General features: G+C 36.4%; 1 protein-coding gene across 2 annotated transcripts in view; it reads right to left on the bottom strand.

The window, feature by feature from the left end:
- Positions 1-1,068: 1,068 nt before the first annotated feature.
- GLCCI1 (glucocorticoid induced 1) overlaps positions 1,069-17,276 on the bottom strand; it is a 111,657-nt gene continuing 95,449 nt past the window's right edge. For both annotated transcript variants that reach the window (XM_087423770.1, XM_087423833.1), the window contains exons 7-8: positions 5,120-5,240; positions 1,069-3,966 (exon numbers count right to left, since the gene is read on the bottom strand). In XM_087423770.1, the coding sequence (XP_087279896.1) occupies positions 3,621-3,966; positions 5,120-5,240 (467 nt within the window). In that variant the 3' untranslated portion in view covers positions 1,069-3,620. The remainder of the gene's footprint in view (positions 3,967-5,119; positions 5,241-17,276) is intronic.

Raw genomic sequence — 17,276 nt, 5'->3', positions numbered from 1 at the left:
TGGGTATATGTGTGTATGGGGAGGCACAGGGCGCAGCTGCTGTTTTGTATTAGTTCTCTAACCCTATGTAACAAATTACCTCAAAACTTAGCACCTTAAAATAACAAACATTGATTCTCTCTCTCAGTTTCTGAGGGGGAGGAACCCAGAAGCAGTTTAGCTGGTCTGGCTCAAGGTCTCTCATGAGGTTGCAGTCATCTGAAGGCTTGACTAGGGCCAGAGGATCTGTCTGTCAGTTGCCATGCTGTGGTGGTGGCTCACATAGAAGAACTAAAAGAACTTACAACTAGAATACACAACTATGCACTGGGCCTTTGGGGACGGGGAACAAAAAAGGAAGACTGGCAATAGATATTATCTCAGGGTGAATCTTTCCCAGCAAAAAAGCAAAAAAAAAAAAAAATTATATTTTACTTTTTTCAGCCCAAAACACAGCTACGAAATAGTCATTTTTAAGTTCAATTTAAAGGCCAAATCTTATCAATCTCTTTGATGAGCTGTACTTCGGAAATGAAGAACACTGCAGGTAAATTATTTCTCAAAGTGTTTTATTTTTGCTTTCAGGCCACCATAAGGCCTATCATGACCCTATTTGGATAACTTGGCATCACATCCTTTGTTCTATCGAGCTTTTCTCCCTCTTATCCTGAATCTAAATGTAAAGAGTAAACAAATAAATTTTTTTGCTGCAGCTTTCTTTGCAAGAAATATGCAACTTCCTTTGAGGTGATTTCACTAAACTTAAAAAACTTATTTCCATAAATAATTCTTAGGTATAAAATAATGATGTGGGGACACTATTTTCTCTATTTAAGGTGCTCACAGCTGAGAGCAGTACAAAGACTTGAGACTTGGGACATCTAGCTTCTTACCTTGTGATGGAAAGTGTGTAAATTCAATGTCAAGAGGAGACCGGGCCGTGGCAATCGGATCCTGCTAGACTCCCTACAGCCCAGAGATGCAGGTCAGGAACTCAGTGAGCGCTGACACCGCCAGTACCCTGAGCTGAATTCATCTCCATCAGGTGAGATGCTAACAACCCAGCTTTCCAAAAACATATGTGAACTATTCCAGTTTTACTAATAACTTTATTTAAATAAGACACAGGAACTTCTATACTTAAAAAATACAAAACAAAAGCCACACATTTCCTTGTGTAAAGCCATATTATATGGTAACTTGAATACTGTTCACCGCAGTGGCTAGAATTCAACAGTACAACTATATACAAAATTTAAACAATTTCTGACAAATTTCTACAGCTGGATGTAGGATACATTTGAGCTCAACAACTTCTGGGAAATTTACAAGGCAAAGCATAAGCTTTAACACATTTGGTTCAAAACTAATATATGCTAAGAACAAATGTACAACACAATTAATATTGTTTCTCATGAGAAAATAAAAGCACGTCACTATAAATATCGTACATCAGATTTCATCACCAAAAAAGCATATTCAGTCTATCTTTCAGAAATTGATATTGATACCATTGCATCTTATTTGGATAAAAGCAGAGCATAAGATCAACACATGTAATGCTAAACCAGATATCAGAAGTTAATGGAGCTCATATTTATCTTACAGAACTAATAGTTTTCTCCCTTTAACCATAATCTACAAAATATAGTATTTTCATCAAGGCCTGAGATTATTAGGGTTAAAGGTGTCTGCTGCTGAAGAGATTGTTTTAAAAGGTTCCCCTGTGAAAATGACAAAAGTAAACTGAGTCCTTTTCCATGACAGCCTCCTACAATATAACACTGACTAATTTAAAGGAGCCAGAATGCACCTTCAGGAGAGAATATTACTGCAAACTTTGGTGGAAAGAAGATAATTGGGATCATGACAAAATAACATACAGAATACACACACACATATATACATATATGTGCCATTTCTTCAAAAAAAAATCAATGGTGTTGCTTTCTTCTTTATCACCTCTTCCTTCTTCAACCTCCTTAAAAAATAAAACAAGGAAAAACCCAGGAATGACTGAAGGGAACTGAAACGTTCCTGTAACTGTAGGCACCTTATTCCCCTAATTCTTAAGAAAATTGTGCCATACACTTTAGGTGCAGATGAAACAACTCTATGTTTTATCGAACTGAAAGCAATGGAATAAAAATACAAAAACTTCCCTCTGCTTTTGGATACTCTCTTTGTGCTGCAGAAAACAATGTCTGAAAGTCGGGCTCTTCTACTGACCAGTCAGGAATATCTAGGGCTCTCCTCACACTTGGTTGAGAAGTTAGGTCGAGTCTGCAAGTTCAAGGCTATTTACTTGGATTTATGCTCTACTTCGCATATTCAAAATATTAACAGAACTAATCATGATATTATGAGGCTTAAATAAGACAGCTTCAAACTACTGCTTTTGTAAGTCACCTGATAACCTGTCTACTTACATTGCATTAATTCCGAGACCCAAGTATTCTCTCTCTACATGAATGCAATTCATGTCCCTAAACTGCTTGACGAAAACAATAATCAGAAGTGTGTCGTTTCTTAACCTGCAAATTAAAGAATTTCCAAAAGAGAAACAAAACATTAATATGCTTTTAGATAAAATAGTAGCACTTCATGACCCTGATGGCCAACATAAACAAAAATGCTCAACTATCCCCCGTTCACTTGTTCAACTTTCACTTGGTCTGAAATTAAACCTAGACATTCTTATCTTTAAATTCCATCACCCACAATGTGGAATGTTTATGTACAGCCTAGTACTGGACACTTTATTTGCAACATTGTAATAGTCATTAACTGAGCAACACCTGACCTTGTAAAAAAAGCCACATTTACACATGTTGAAACAGCAAATGCAACAGTTGTTTTACTTGTAACCACATGACAAAAGTGATGTCAGACACCACAGGTTTGCTGGTTCTCCTCATGTTCACCCATGTCCAGGATTATCATTCTCCTAGGGTTGAATGCACTTCTTATTCTAAGCATGTGGAATGTAATGAGGAAAGGGAAATGCATAAAATAAGGAAAGGCAAAAGAGTGATGTTCCCTCTTTAGCGTTTTAGCTGTGAAATATTTAATATCCCAATATGATATACATTCCAAGTTACCTGAGTTTAGACTTCAACTGAAGTACCTGAAGCTAGGCCATAGGGTGGGCACTGTGCAACTGTTGTGGCCATTTATTTATTTTTTTTTTTGCATTGTATGTATTACAGAAGTTAGAAACAAACACCTGGATCAATTGTAAACATAATCCTGAAGTACAGTATTTTCCATAGGACAACAAACAGCAAGACATTTCCTATTTAGACAGGCAACTTTTTGATATAGAGCTTATTTATACTGAAGAATTTGGAACAAAACACAGGACACAGTACTAATCTGTCAAACATACTATGAAATGCATAGTCTCCACTTAAAATGCTGAATGACACACACATTTTGCAAGCATTACTGCTTTCCACGAAAACTGCTGAATAGGAGTTCCGTCCCTGCCAAGATCAGTGTTAAGAGATACTTTATGACGCTGCTAAGTATTCTGTTGTCGGTGGTGGTGTTCAGTACGTTTGTCACTCCATGCAGATAGATATCTGAGATCTAGTTCTTAATCCATGGAACGCAGGGTGGAGGCCAGCTCCCCCTTTGCTTTAGATGATGACATAGTTCTGAGCAGAGATGTGTTCCTCACCCTGCAGTTCCTGCAGGAGCTGCTGCTGCTGGGATGGCTGTTGAACAGAGGCCTCTGTGGGGCCTGCTGTGCTGGTGTCATCAGAAAGAGATGTAAAGGAAACCCGGGAGGAGAGCTGCTCAACGGTTAGGGTTGCCAGAGCTGAGCTCTGGCCAGAGTTAGGAGAGTTCTTGAGCATCAGGTCGGAGGCAGGTAAGAGAGGGCCTAGAAGTTTTACAGGACAGAAAGCTGATCCGGTTGGGATGAAATTAACCTTGTTTTTGTCAGGACATGAAAAGAGAGGGGCTGAGATAGGCTGACGAGACCTAAAATCATAAAACAAAATTAGGTTTACAATCACTAAAAAGTTAAGCACTTACTGAATTGGAGTTCTCTAAAACAGCTAAAATGTGAATGGCAGGGAATGAGTTAAGTGTACACAGAGGGGTAAACATCTTCCATAGCACAAGTCAGCTGGCAGACCATTGATGTACACAGCACTGAAGTGATATCTGAGACAAAAGCATTTTCAAAAGGACTGGGCAGACAAATTTTTTCAGAGATCATTAGTTTTCTTTCAACCACTTAGGAACATGAAAAAAACTCCTACGTTATAGTTGAAGATTATGCAAGGTTAGAATGACCTTTTCTGTTAAGAAAAAGTATATTGGGAGAGGGATTACCCCATCATATATTTGGTTTTAAACATTTCCTCCTACTTCTGCATCTCTATACATACTTCTACTAACAGATCGGAAAAAAAAAAATTTCAGTAGTTTCTTGAAGAGCCAGTCAGCCTAACAGGGCAGGGTCAACAAGCCCTTCCTCTCCTCCCATTCCTGGGAACTAAACCAACAACTCCTGCAAGACGGGTCTCTGCCCCTCACAGGGTGCAAGAGGACAGCAGCCTTCACCAGGCACCCACACTGGGACAAAGAGATGAGTGAGTCCAAGAGCCACGCAGTCTTTTTTTGAGCTATTCTGCCAAGTGTTTATAGCTTGAACCACTTTTCCTTTAATTTCTAATTTATACATGTTAAGATTTCAAAAAGAAAAAAAATCTGTGAAGGGAAAGTCTAAATTTAATGAATACACATGCTAGATGTGTCTACAGGGAAAGACACTAGTTTCCCTCTGGCTTATGAAATCACTGTCATTAGGCTAGCCACACATGGATATTAACTTTGCTGCTAAATTAACAGAACTTTTGAAAGGAAAATTCATAATGATTGAAAATAGATCTTTTAGGTAGTTAGGATGAATTTCCAAGTTTCTTTGTATTAGCTCATATATTTCCAGCATACAGATTCAACTCTCCTTCAATAAGAGCTCTTTTGCCTATTCAATTCTCTTTTCATAATTTGCTTTTGAAACACATTATCAGCTGGACGGAGTAGTTGATTCATCTGTAATCAACTGGTCTCAGTAAAAAGCTTTACAGCTTTGCAGATCCCAGCTGATAGAAAAGACATTACTTACGCCATTTCCTCAAAGACCTTCACTCGCTCACATCCCTCTGGGGGCTCCCGTTTGAACATGTAGCTGTTGTTTGGTTTGGGAGATGAAGCATACTTGGGTAACGGTGAGCTACTCCCACTGTCTGTAAATTTAAAGCAGTTATATTAACTAGTGATTGAAAGCTTTTTTAAGTTAAATTTGATTTCCAAACAAGCAGCCTTTTGCACAATTTATCCACTATTGCCCCTTTGCTTCCACCACACAGCTTCCTTTATTGCAAAGCTATTTCTAACACCCTTGTGTAGTACATTTCTTAGAAATAAAAGCTTCAATGCAACAGTAATCTGCCATAACAGAACATAAAAGGAGGATATTTTGCTCCACAAAACTGCATTTTGAATAAAGGAGAGCTATAATCCTGAAAACAAGTACATTATTATGTATTTCAAAAATGTAAATGAATAGGGTAATATGTCTAAGTCATGCAAAAGAATTATAAGAGATTATAATACAGGGTTCTCTATGTTTTCTTACTGTCCAACCAGTTTAACTGAAAATTTTAGCACGTGGAATAATCTTCATTACAAAAGTTCTTAGCAGAAATGTTACTTTTACTAAACAGCATGAATAAGATGTATGCAGGGAAAAAACAGGTTTATAACACATAATGTCTTTTTCCCTCGGCCCACCATGAAAAAGGTAATTTGCTCAGAATTTTGCCTTTAAAATGTCTATATAAAAGAACTTTTTCAGCACGATTTGTATTTTTCTACTGGAAGCACGAGAAATCTAAAAGCATCTTTACCTAACAGGTTTTCTTCACATTTTTAACCAAAAAGAAAATGGTCTATTCATGAAAAGCCATAAAACCTATATGTAATAATTTCTCCCTTTCCTACCTGGCAAAGGATTTAGGAAATTCAAATTCACCAAAATGTGTCATTATCTTTGTAAGATGCCAAGTTGTAAAGTCAATAACATACCTGTATAAATACAATAGTCCTATTTAAACAAATTCTGACTTAATGCAAACCAATCCCCACCACTAAAATACTAAGCACATGACCTATTGAGATGTATTATTTTCATACATATTTTGAAAGATAGCATTAGTATCATAACTACGTTTGCCACAATTTTGATAAGTTGCTTTAGTTTAGGATACAGAACATAGTCCAAAATTCAGAATGTGAGTAACAGGGGTGTTTTTATCATCATTAATGAAATACAACACATACATGCTTAGAAAGTAGACCCTTGAGGCATACTTGGTCTATTTGGTGAATGATTCAAGGAGCATCTATGTTAGTCTTGGGAGTGCAGACGTGTGATTATATTTGAATATGGCTCTATCTCTGGCTGGGAAATCACTGGCTGCAAAACAACAAGGCCACACTATTGGGAAAGATAGAAAACCACATAGTTTCTCCATCTCTACTGTTTCACATGTCCCTACAGATTATGCATAGTCTCTTGGAAGGAATTAAGTCTTAGAATAAAGTTGGGTTTCTTCACATACCATTCAGATTTGAGGATTTTCTTAGATTCAACAGTTATTCTATACTGCTTAAACAAACAGGAGGGAGGAGGAGGAATAGGATTTTCTCTCTTAGGTAGATGCAAAGCATCATCAACCTGACTAGAGTCTGAGTTTGCTTATCTCTATTTGAGCTAGGGTATACCAAAAAGACTGGTCTATAATAAAAAACTGGTGAGAATGAGGCCCTGCATTCAGTGTAATACCAAAAATACAGCTTGACCTTGCTTTACTATCCAAACAGCAACAAGCCACACAGAGAAAATACATGAGAAAGTAGATGTGGCATGTGATGCCTCCATGGAGATTACTGCTGGTGACAACACAGCCCCCACGGCAGGCAGAATCAGTCTAAAATCATGGGCTTGAGGCCTTAACCAAGCCTTTTCTGCCATCAGCAGGAGTGTGACCATGTCAGTAGTCAAGGATCCACCCTATTATCAGGGAAGAAAAGTCAGCTTGACTACAGTCTTCTGTGTTCTATTTCTTACTACATCATCAGGCCTATCACATGATTTCTCTCATAACTTTATTGATGGTTTTCAAGGGACTTTCCCAGAATTGAAAGCTAGACGTGAGCTGGATAATCTGCAAAACTGATTATGTTTCTATTACAATCTATAATAAATTAAATGGTTTTTCTTCTTAAAATTTTTCTAATTTCAGAGGCTTATATTTTTACAGAGTTTTACCCAAACATTCTTGTTCTATTTTTGGGGGGGGGGGGGGAAGGGTGATTAATGTTAAACAACAAAAAATATAAATCTATTGCCCTCCTAAAAAGATAGTATTCAGTGCTATTACATCTCTTTGCATTTTCAATAAAAATTATTTGTTATTTTGTTGCAAATATATATATATACACACAACATTTAATGTTTGGTGGTCCGGAAAGACAAAGCTTGCAAGAAAAAAATTTGGAACTATAAACAGATTTGTTAAACCTGGAGTTTTAGTTTTTTCCTCAGGTAAATATGCAATCTGATAGAGTGCCAAGAGGAACAGGGAATGGAGACACCTCATCTGTGGTTTTAGCTTGTCACTAGTTGTATAGTTGTATAACCTTGAATACAACTGCCTCCATGAATTTCTATATAACTAAAGAAATTGCCACTCCTAACTTAAAATTCTGTGATTTTTTAAATAGTACTAACATGCAAAGAAGGAACACTGTACCAAAATGTTTTTTTGCTTTACAAAACGGCGTGCTTTAAAAAAAACCTACATGAACATGAACAACCTATTCTACTTATTCCAGACTTGGATGTCTAACTTATTCACTCAGAACTCCGTGTTGAATTTAATAACCACATTTTAGTAACAGAACATTATAAATGTGAGGTGAGCAAGCCTGCTCAGGAGATTCAAGATGAAAAGTCTCTTGGTAATCTTAATTCAATCCTTTTTGTTCACAAGCATGATCAATTTTCTCTTCTGCTATCCTACAGTAGGATGATAACTAAACATGTAATTGAGATTAAGTTAAACGTTACTTTATGTTCCTATAACATCATAGCCAATGTCAATTTATAAAATTAAATGCAATGAATATGATTATTTACCTATCTGTCTGCATTCATAACAGTCTCATCTATACTTAGAACCACCCAACTTTGAAACTCGAGAGTATGGAAATATTTTATTGGCTATCTTATTATAACAGATCATACTTATATCAAACATATGGTACCATTACCATTAAAATACAAGTAGCTTGTCAAATATTTTTAAAAACATGATAATGAATTAAAGCTTGGAAAAATTAGAGACATTATTAAAGCTTGGAATTCCATACAGAACAATATTCATTAAACTACACATACTTTTTTTTGTGTGTGTGAGGAAGGTCAGCCCTGAGCTAACATCCATGCTAATCCTCCTCTTTTTGCTGAGGAAAAGGGCCAGCCCAAACTACACATACTTTTATAGCTTAAGAATTTTCTGAATTTCTCCTTATAAATGGCCTTTGTTATTTCTGGTATGTTAAGTTGCATGGCCCACAATTCCAGGATAAAAAATCATATATACTAAGTTGATTCATTTATGTAAATCTTCAGATGTGCTTTATCTCCTACTATCAGATTACTTTACCAAATTAAGTGAAATTAATTCTAAAAGAAGCAATATAATTACAGAGCAGTGGTTCTTAACTCTGGTTTCACATTAGACTCATCAGAAGATGTTTTAAAAATACCAATAAATACCAATGTCCAGACCTCATCCCTAAGAGATTCTGGTTTAATTAGTCTGGGGCTCCTCCCAGGCACGTTTTTTTTTTTGGTAAAGCTCCCAAATGAAGTGCAGCCAAATTTAAGAATCAATTATGAGGGCCGGCCCCATGGCTTAGTGGTTAAGTGCAGGCGCTCTGCTACTAGCGGCCCGGGTTCGGATCCCGGGCGCGTACTGATGCACTGCTTCTCCGGCCATGCTGAGGCCGCGTCCCACATACAGCAACTAGAAGGATGTGCAGCTGTGACATACAACTATCTACTGGGGCTTTGGGGAAAAAAAAAGGAGGAGGATTGGCAATAGATGCTAGCTCAGAGCCAGTCTTCCTCACCAAGAAAAGAGGAGGATTAGCATGAATGTTAGCTCAGGGCTGATCTTCCTCACAAAAAAAAAAAAAAAAAAGAATCAATTATGAAAATGTTAAAACACTGGTTTGGAGTCAGGCCACCTGATTTCTACCTAGGTCTAACTGCACAGCCTAGGAAAAGTTTGATCCCTTGTCTTTTGATCTGTAAAATGGGAATAACTACTGATATGATAGCTGTGAACAATGGGTGTAAAAAGATTAGGATAGTGCCTGAAACACAATAAGCTCTCAATAAATATTACTATAATAGTAGAAACAACACATCCTTCCTAATTTGCAAGTTCAAGTGAACCATTCAGAAATTAAATGCCTTTTCCACTCTCTCGGCAGACAAGAGTAACAGAAATGTCACTTTTAATAGATCTGCACACTCTAACTTTATTCAGGTACATAAAGATAAGATTTTGTGTCTGGTAGGGAGGTAGAGTAATACTTGGAGTAAGATTCTCCAGTTTATGACTGCCTAGCACGAATGCTGCCAATTCATGAGCCCTTTACCATATAGAGATCTATCATCCTGAAATTAAAATCCATGCCTAAAGCATGCAGATTCTATAGATTCCTCTACACAGAAAATATTTTTATAATATGTGCAGCAATAACTACTAGAATGTAATTCTTATTCTATCTTTTCCAGCTAGAATAACAAGCTGGGAAAGTGAGTATAGAGTTCAACCAACACTATACTCAATGTACGAAGAGCATAATTAAAAGTTAGCCAATAGAGTTAGATTAGATATATGATTGACTAAATAGGATCTAAAGAGAATTACTACTCTAGTATCAAAATTCTTTTGCTTCAGGAAATGAAATTGTCAGCTGTAGTGTGGTTTGATGGCCTAATGAAATCATGAGAAAGACACAATTGTATAGAATTTCTTGGCAACAAACTTTTGGAACTAGTTGGCATTACCAGTTGTATTGAAAAGCCTGCATTTTCAGTTAACTCCAAGATCAAATTGTGAACAAGTAAGGAGAACATCTGGCTTTTACAAATAGTCTCTAAGGTTTATCTAAAATTTCAAAGCCAACCCTTTATGAGAAGGTTACAGAATTTTAGTAAAATAAGACAGCTATAGCTAAGATCTCCCTTAGACTAGCATTCAACAAAGGGTAAGAAGGAAAAAATAACATCATAACCATTGCTACTTATATTTTTTGAACTTTGTTTCAAATAAGATTGTGTTTTGAATAACTGGGACTGAACTTACATTCCAAATGATAGGCCCATTAATTAAATATTTGTCATATGTGGAAGGTCTTTTATATTTTAATCACTTATCATTCCATAAGTATTCACTGAATTGATATGTATTTACAAATTAAGCAAACAAATTATAGTTGCTCCTTTGTTTTTTGTGTACTCACAATAAGTACAATGCTTCTTCCACAAATATAATCCTGACATGCAAACAACACTGCTTATTGCTGTCTCCCAGTCTGACTTGGAGTCACTGATATGCTAACTACTCACTCTGAATCTTCCATCAGTGTGAACACCTCTGAATTTATCTGACATGGCAGTTAAAGATGAACACAAATCACTTTGTTGAAGACAGTCCTCAAACCTATTTACAGACTAAAATCATGCCTCTTATAAATATAAATCACAATGGTAAAACTAAACTGATAATAAATTTCAGATTACATAGAATATTTTATATCTTGAAAAGTAACGTAATTAAGGATCTCAGGAAAATCATTTTGATAGAATCTTAGTTTTTATATTCTTGAGCTTTTTAAAAGAAAAAATTTCCAGGGACATCAGTTTTCAAAAAACCAAAACACACTGTTCATATTAAACTGCTTCTAAAGTATCCTATGGGGGAAAAAAATGAACACTTCTAATAAAAGTTTCATTATAATTTTAAATGCTCACCTAAATATTTACTGAGCACTTAACTATGTGCAAAATAGAAGACAAAGCAAAATGCTATAAATGTTGACTTATTGTATTAGGTAAAACTCAACATTTCCTTTTTTTTTTTTTCAATTCTTGCTAAAGGGAAATAACAGTATTATAACATGTTCAAGCAGAAACCAACATAGAACCTTAAACTCACTATATTCACCTTACAGCCTGCTCCTTCTCTGATAGTCACTGCCTTATTAACAGAGTAATCACTGTCCACATCTCCCGAGCTAGAACTTTGTTAGATCTTTGCCTTTATCCTCATCTTCTTTTGCCTCCCTCACCTCGTATATCTAATCAGACACTAAATGCTCCTGATTCTTCTTCAGTCCCTACCCTCCGATTCCTCTGCCCTTGCTACCCGTCCTCATCTTTGCCTTACACCTGTGGCTTCCCAATTGAAGTACACAAAACAATCTGCTGACATGAAGGAGGAAAATAGAACGTTTATACATATTTACCTTCTATCTTTAAAAATATGAAAGTAAGCTTTACTAGCACATATTTACTTTGTGGACTGAATTATACACATATATAATTTAGAAATATAAAAACTTTAATATTAGGGGTGCAGACTAAGAAAATTAGGAGTGCAGATTATTAAACGCTGAAAAAGGCGTGTAATAAATCAAGTTTGGAGACCAGAGGACTCGAGCATTAAAATGGCATCTCATTTTGTCTTCCTGCTGTCTCTCCACTTCCATAGTTCCACCTGAGTTACGGTCCTTAAAAACAAAGCTGGTCATGTCCTTTAGCTGAGAAAAGATCTTTGCTTGGCTCTTCATTTCTCTTAGCAAGGCCCACAAGGCCCCTTATGAAACAGTGGCCTCTACCTCTCCACTCTCACTGCTTTCTACTCCCCACCATCACTCCTGTGCTCCAGCCACACAGTTTCTTACCATTCTCCACACACCAGGCCCTTTCACAGCCGAATGCCTATATGAAGGCCATTCCTCCTGCAAAGGCAGCAAGTAGCATGAAGTTCCTACCGAAGATCTTTGTTGGCATTTGGACTCCACAGAATTTAGGCAAGTTACTTCATTTCTGTAAGCCTCAGATTCCTCGTTCCTTTTTTTTTTTTTTTTTTGTGAGGAAGATCAGCCCTGAGCTAACATCCATGCCAATCCTCCTCTTTTTGCTGAGGAAGACTGGCCCTGAGCTAACATCTATTGCCAATCCTACTCCTTTTTTTCCCTTTTTCTCCCCAAAGCCCCAGTAGACAGCTGTATATCATACTTGCACATCCTTCTAGTTGCTGTATGTGGGACATGGCCTCAGCATGGCCAGGCCAGACAAGCGGTGTGCCGGTGCGCACCCGGGATCCGAACCTGGGCCGCCAGTAGCGGAGTGCACGCACCCAACCGCTAAGCCACGGGGCCAGCCCTTCCCCCTTCTTAAAATAATGACAATGTCCCTACTCATAGGGTCGTGGTAATATTACAGGAGATAACCAAAGCAAAATCACCAGAGCACATTTAATCATCTTAATAACCCTATGAGGTAGGTACCTTCATTATCTTTAATTTACAGGTGAGGAAACTGAGATACAGAGAGGTTAAGTAACTTGCCCAAGGACACACAATTAGTAAGTGGCAAAGCAGGGATTCAACCTGGCTGCACCAGAGTCGGAATTCATTCCTATTATGCTATCTGCCTAAGTTTTGATCTATTTCAACTCTAGTGTCCTCATTAGCGACATGAGGAGGTGACTAGATGATCACGTTCCTTCCAATCTAACATTCTATGCTTCTAACTAAAGTCCTACAGCTCAGGTAACAGCTTCACTGGGTCCGCTTTCTGTTAGTCTCACAAGGAGATACAGTGTAAGGAGTGGCTTCTGTGTGTCGATATTTCTTCTTAGAGGAACACAAAAGATAACGGGGAGAAAAAAGTTAACATTTAACAAAACCCCTTTTCCTCTAGCCTGGTTGATACCCTATTTTCTCCCCAGTCATGACCAGAGTGGAAGATGAGATAGGTTTTAGCAAAGTTACTTTCTTTCCCCTAATTTCAACAAGAAATTCGAACTTCATGGCTTCTTTCCCACCAAAGGCCTATCACTAAGTTAGCATAATCTTAGTTTGGCTACTCTTGGTCTTTCTTTTTTTTGGTGATGGTGGGGTGGGCAGCTGGGGAGAGTGAGATTATCACAATCTTCCTGAACATTCAAAAGCATAACACACACAATTTAACAACTTAAAGAAAAAGATACTGATGTTTTCAACACAGCTATAAAAATATATCCTTAAAAAATTGGATATACTAAGAAGAAAGGTGTTAAAGGAATACTCAAAAAATCTCCACTAAGCACAGCTCCATGCTAAGTATTACTTTATTTGCTAAGGATAAAGCAATGAGCAAAATAAAGTTACCTGCTTTGCTGGAGCTTACATTCTGGTAAACAGATAACAGGAGATTAAGTGAAATATACATGCAGGCATGTTAATAAATTTTGGTTTGCTTCTATTCTAGAATCTGGGTTGTAACTGCTAGAACTGAGTTGTATACTTATTAATTAGTTTTACATTATGAATAGTAACTCATCCACAGAGTTACTATTGGCACAGCATTTGCCATTAGTACAATTGTGAACATTTTCCAAAAGAGTTGAGAAAAAGGCATTTACTGGATGCTTCTTAAGTGCTGTCAGACAATGGGAATATATGTAATTTTATTTATTTATTTAATTTTTTATTTATTGCAGTAACATTGGTTTATAACATTGTATAAATTTGAATATATGCAATTTTAGATGTTATCTTGAAAAAGGGAAACAGGGAAGATGACCTTAGGGACATAATTCTAGAGCAGATTAGTTTTAACCTATAGAATAATTCCTTTGTTGGAACACTATCCCTACACTGTAATTCACCACCAAGAGGTTCTTCTAGGATAATAAGCATCCTAGCACCGTACGGGAAGAATCTTTTGACAGATGAACAGATTCAGGCTTAAAAGCAGTGATTTTTCAAGGTATGGTGGCTAAAAGAAGTACATCCAACATATCTATTCCATAATATAAACTCCAAAAAGAAAAGTGCCACAAAATCTTGGCTGATTAGGCTATCTAGAAGACAGAGGGTAAAAGTATGGTAAAGGCAAAGGTCAAAAACGTTAAGAAAGAGAGCCCTAGAGATAAATGTAAGCAGAGTTAAAAAGTATGTAGAAAGGAATAAGAAGATGTCAAAAAGAGTCTTTTTCAAAAGTCTGCCTAGGGTCAGCCCTAGACCCTGAAAAGATAAGATAATACTTTTTTTCCTTCTCTCCTGTGACTAAGGGCTGCTCAGTCCTAAGACCCAAAGTTTAGAAATATTAATATTTATGAGTTAAATCATAGTATGAGTTAAGTAGGCTTATATGCATTGGCCTTGAGAAACTCTATCCACATAACATACATTGTTCCTGTGGGAAAATATAGTTTAAGTTCCAAGTAACCAATTTATAGACTCTTGGAATATAACTCTTGGTAGTTGGCCTGAGTAGAATGGTTCAGTTGACTTTATGATTAGAATAATCAATGTTTCCACCATGATATCTTGCAAAATTACAGAATTTTATATAACTGCCTAAGTGAATTGTGACAAAGATCAACTATAAGAGGCAGACCCAAGTCTAGATTTTGTGGCTTGCCCAGCACCAGTTTGGCTACCATCAAGGAACCCTGGCAGAGCTGCTAAAAGAACTAATATTTGAGGCTGCCATCTGTATTATATAAATGACTATTTTTCTCCCTTGCATTTTGGGCATGATAATGTGGAAGAATTTAGGCTAACTCTTAGGGTATATTCTGAAGATGTTAAGATAAGAGCTCTTATTCTGGATCCCTGAATTCTCCACACAGACCATAATGTAGGAACTGCGGCTGCTACTAGGTTAGTTAGCCTGGCAATATTACACATGTGACCAAGCTGTCTTCAGTCTCTAGGTCATTGGAAAAACCTGGCAAAAAAAAAAAACCAAATCTGAAAATAGTCTCTTAGTGGCTGGACCTTTTTCAATAGTCAGAGTGTTTTGTCCTGGCATTGCCATTGCCAAAGAAAAAACCAATATGCTAATCAACTAAAATTATTTTATAGGTCTCAAATTATACATGATTCATGGAGAAGAATAGATGTTAGGAATAGGCAGAAATAATGTTAGCAAAGTCAGGAAAAGGATAAGTATATAACAGACAAGTACTAGAAAAATCATCAGCTCACCAGCATCTCTCTCATTAGAGCATATATTCACAATGGCTATCCCTCTCCCGTCCTGTTTACGCTTATCCAGGTGCCTACGGATGTCTAACTAGCTATTCTACTAAAGAACAAATTTCTCTACCGCAATTGCAGAATAGGTGGGTACTCCAAATCGATGCTAGTTGACTACAAAATTAGAGTATTAATTCTGTTTTCATAGTTGATGATGCAAACCTGTTAGAAATCTATAGTTTCCATTTTTTTCTTTGCTGAAAATAAGTATAGAGAGACAAAAGACAAATTTATGCTTTATTGTGGAAAAATGCAAATTATAAGATAGAATTAGTATCTTAAAAAAACAGAATTTGGACTGTACATAGGGGAGTAACGAGTCAGAGACTATTCTATAGTTTGAATTACTTAACACATGTAAGTTTCAGAAACTGAAACTGAGAACTCCCTCCTTTGTACTTTTAGTATTCTGAACATACTTGTACAAGAGTGTATTATTTTACATTACTATTACTCCCTACTAGACTATAAATTCCTTAAAAACAGGTATCACATCTTATTCATCTCTATTTCCCCATTCTCTAGTAGAGTACCTGACATACAGTGGATGCTCAACAAATGTTTCTTAAATAAACTAGAAGTATAAACTCAGTTGAAATACACAAACCTCCACTCCCAAACATAACATACATACATATATGTGTCTACATACACATATATATACATATATAAGAGAGAAAGATGCTATTTTAATTTCCTCTTCACAAAGATGGTAGTTGATTTCTTTGAGAACTAGAAACTTCACATTCTAATAGAAGGTCACCTGTTTTTTCAGGGAACAGTAACATCAACTTGATCTTAATCACAAAGTAATGCCTCAAAGCATTACCATATTTACCATGCCTAAATATGGTAGATATGTTAAGAAACTCACGTCATGAGGTCATAATTCCCAAACTGAGGCAGTCTTGTAGAAAACAGAAAAATGTCTTAAATAATTCTGAGATCTCCATAATTTCTAAAGAGATTTTTAAAAAAATCACTATTAGCGACAGCCCATACTATTTATTGAGTGTTTACTATGTACCAAGAGTTGTGCTAAGCACTTTGCTATAATATCTCATTTAACTCCAATAACAATAGGAGATAGGTATTATCATCCTATTTTATTAAGAAATATTTTTTTAACTATTAGGATAAAAACGATTGACCTTAGAGATAATCTGGACCAACGTTCTCATTTTACATTAAAAAAAAAAAAAACCCAAAAAACAAGAGGAACAGAAGAAAGAAAAGACATTTGTGTTATGCAGGTGGATGTCTGGTCTGGAAGAATAAAAGCGCATAGAGGAAAATACACAAAAAAAGGCAAAGCTTTAGGAAAACTTGTCTAAGAAATGGTCAGAATTCAGATAATTACACTATCTTGAAGAGATACCTGCACTCCCATGTTCACTGCAGCATTACTGACAATAGCCAAAACATGGAAACAACAACCTAAGTGTCCACTGACAGATGAATGGGTAAAGAAAATGTGGTGTATTTATACAATGGAATATTATTCAGTCATAAAAAAGAAGGAAATCCTGCTATTTGCAACAACATGGCTGGACCTTGAGGGCATTATGCTAAGTGAAATAAGTTAGACACATAAAAATACTGCATGATCTAACTTATAAGTGGAATCTTAAAAATATGAAACTCATAGAAACAATGGTTGCCAGGGGCTGAGGAAATGGGGAGATGTTGGTCAAGGGTAAAAACTTTCAGTTATAAGATGAATAAGCTCTGGGGATCTAAGGTACAGCATGGTGACTGCAGTTAACAATACTGTATTGAATACTTGAAAGTTGCTATGAGAGTAGAGCTTTAACGTTCTCACCATAACAATAAGAACAACAAAATGGTAATTATGTGAGGTGAAGGATGTGTTAACTAATCTT

The sequence above is a fragment of the Ceratotherium simum genome, chromosome 1, assembly GCF_057802395.1.
Source record: "Ceratotherium simum simum isolate JZ-2026a chromosome 1, ASM5780239v1, whole genome shotgun sequence".
NCBI lineage: Eukaryota > Metazoa > Chordata > Mammalia > Perissodactyla > Rhinocerotidae > Ceratotherium > Ceratotherium simum.
This window is presented reverse-complemented; position numbering and strand designations above follow the sequence as displayed.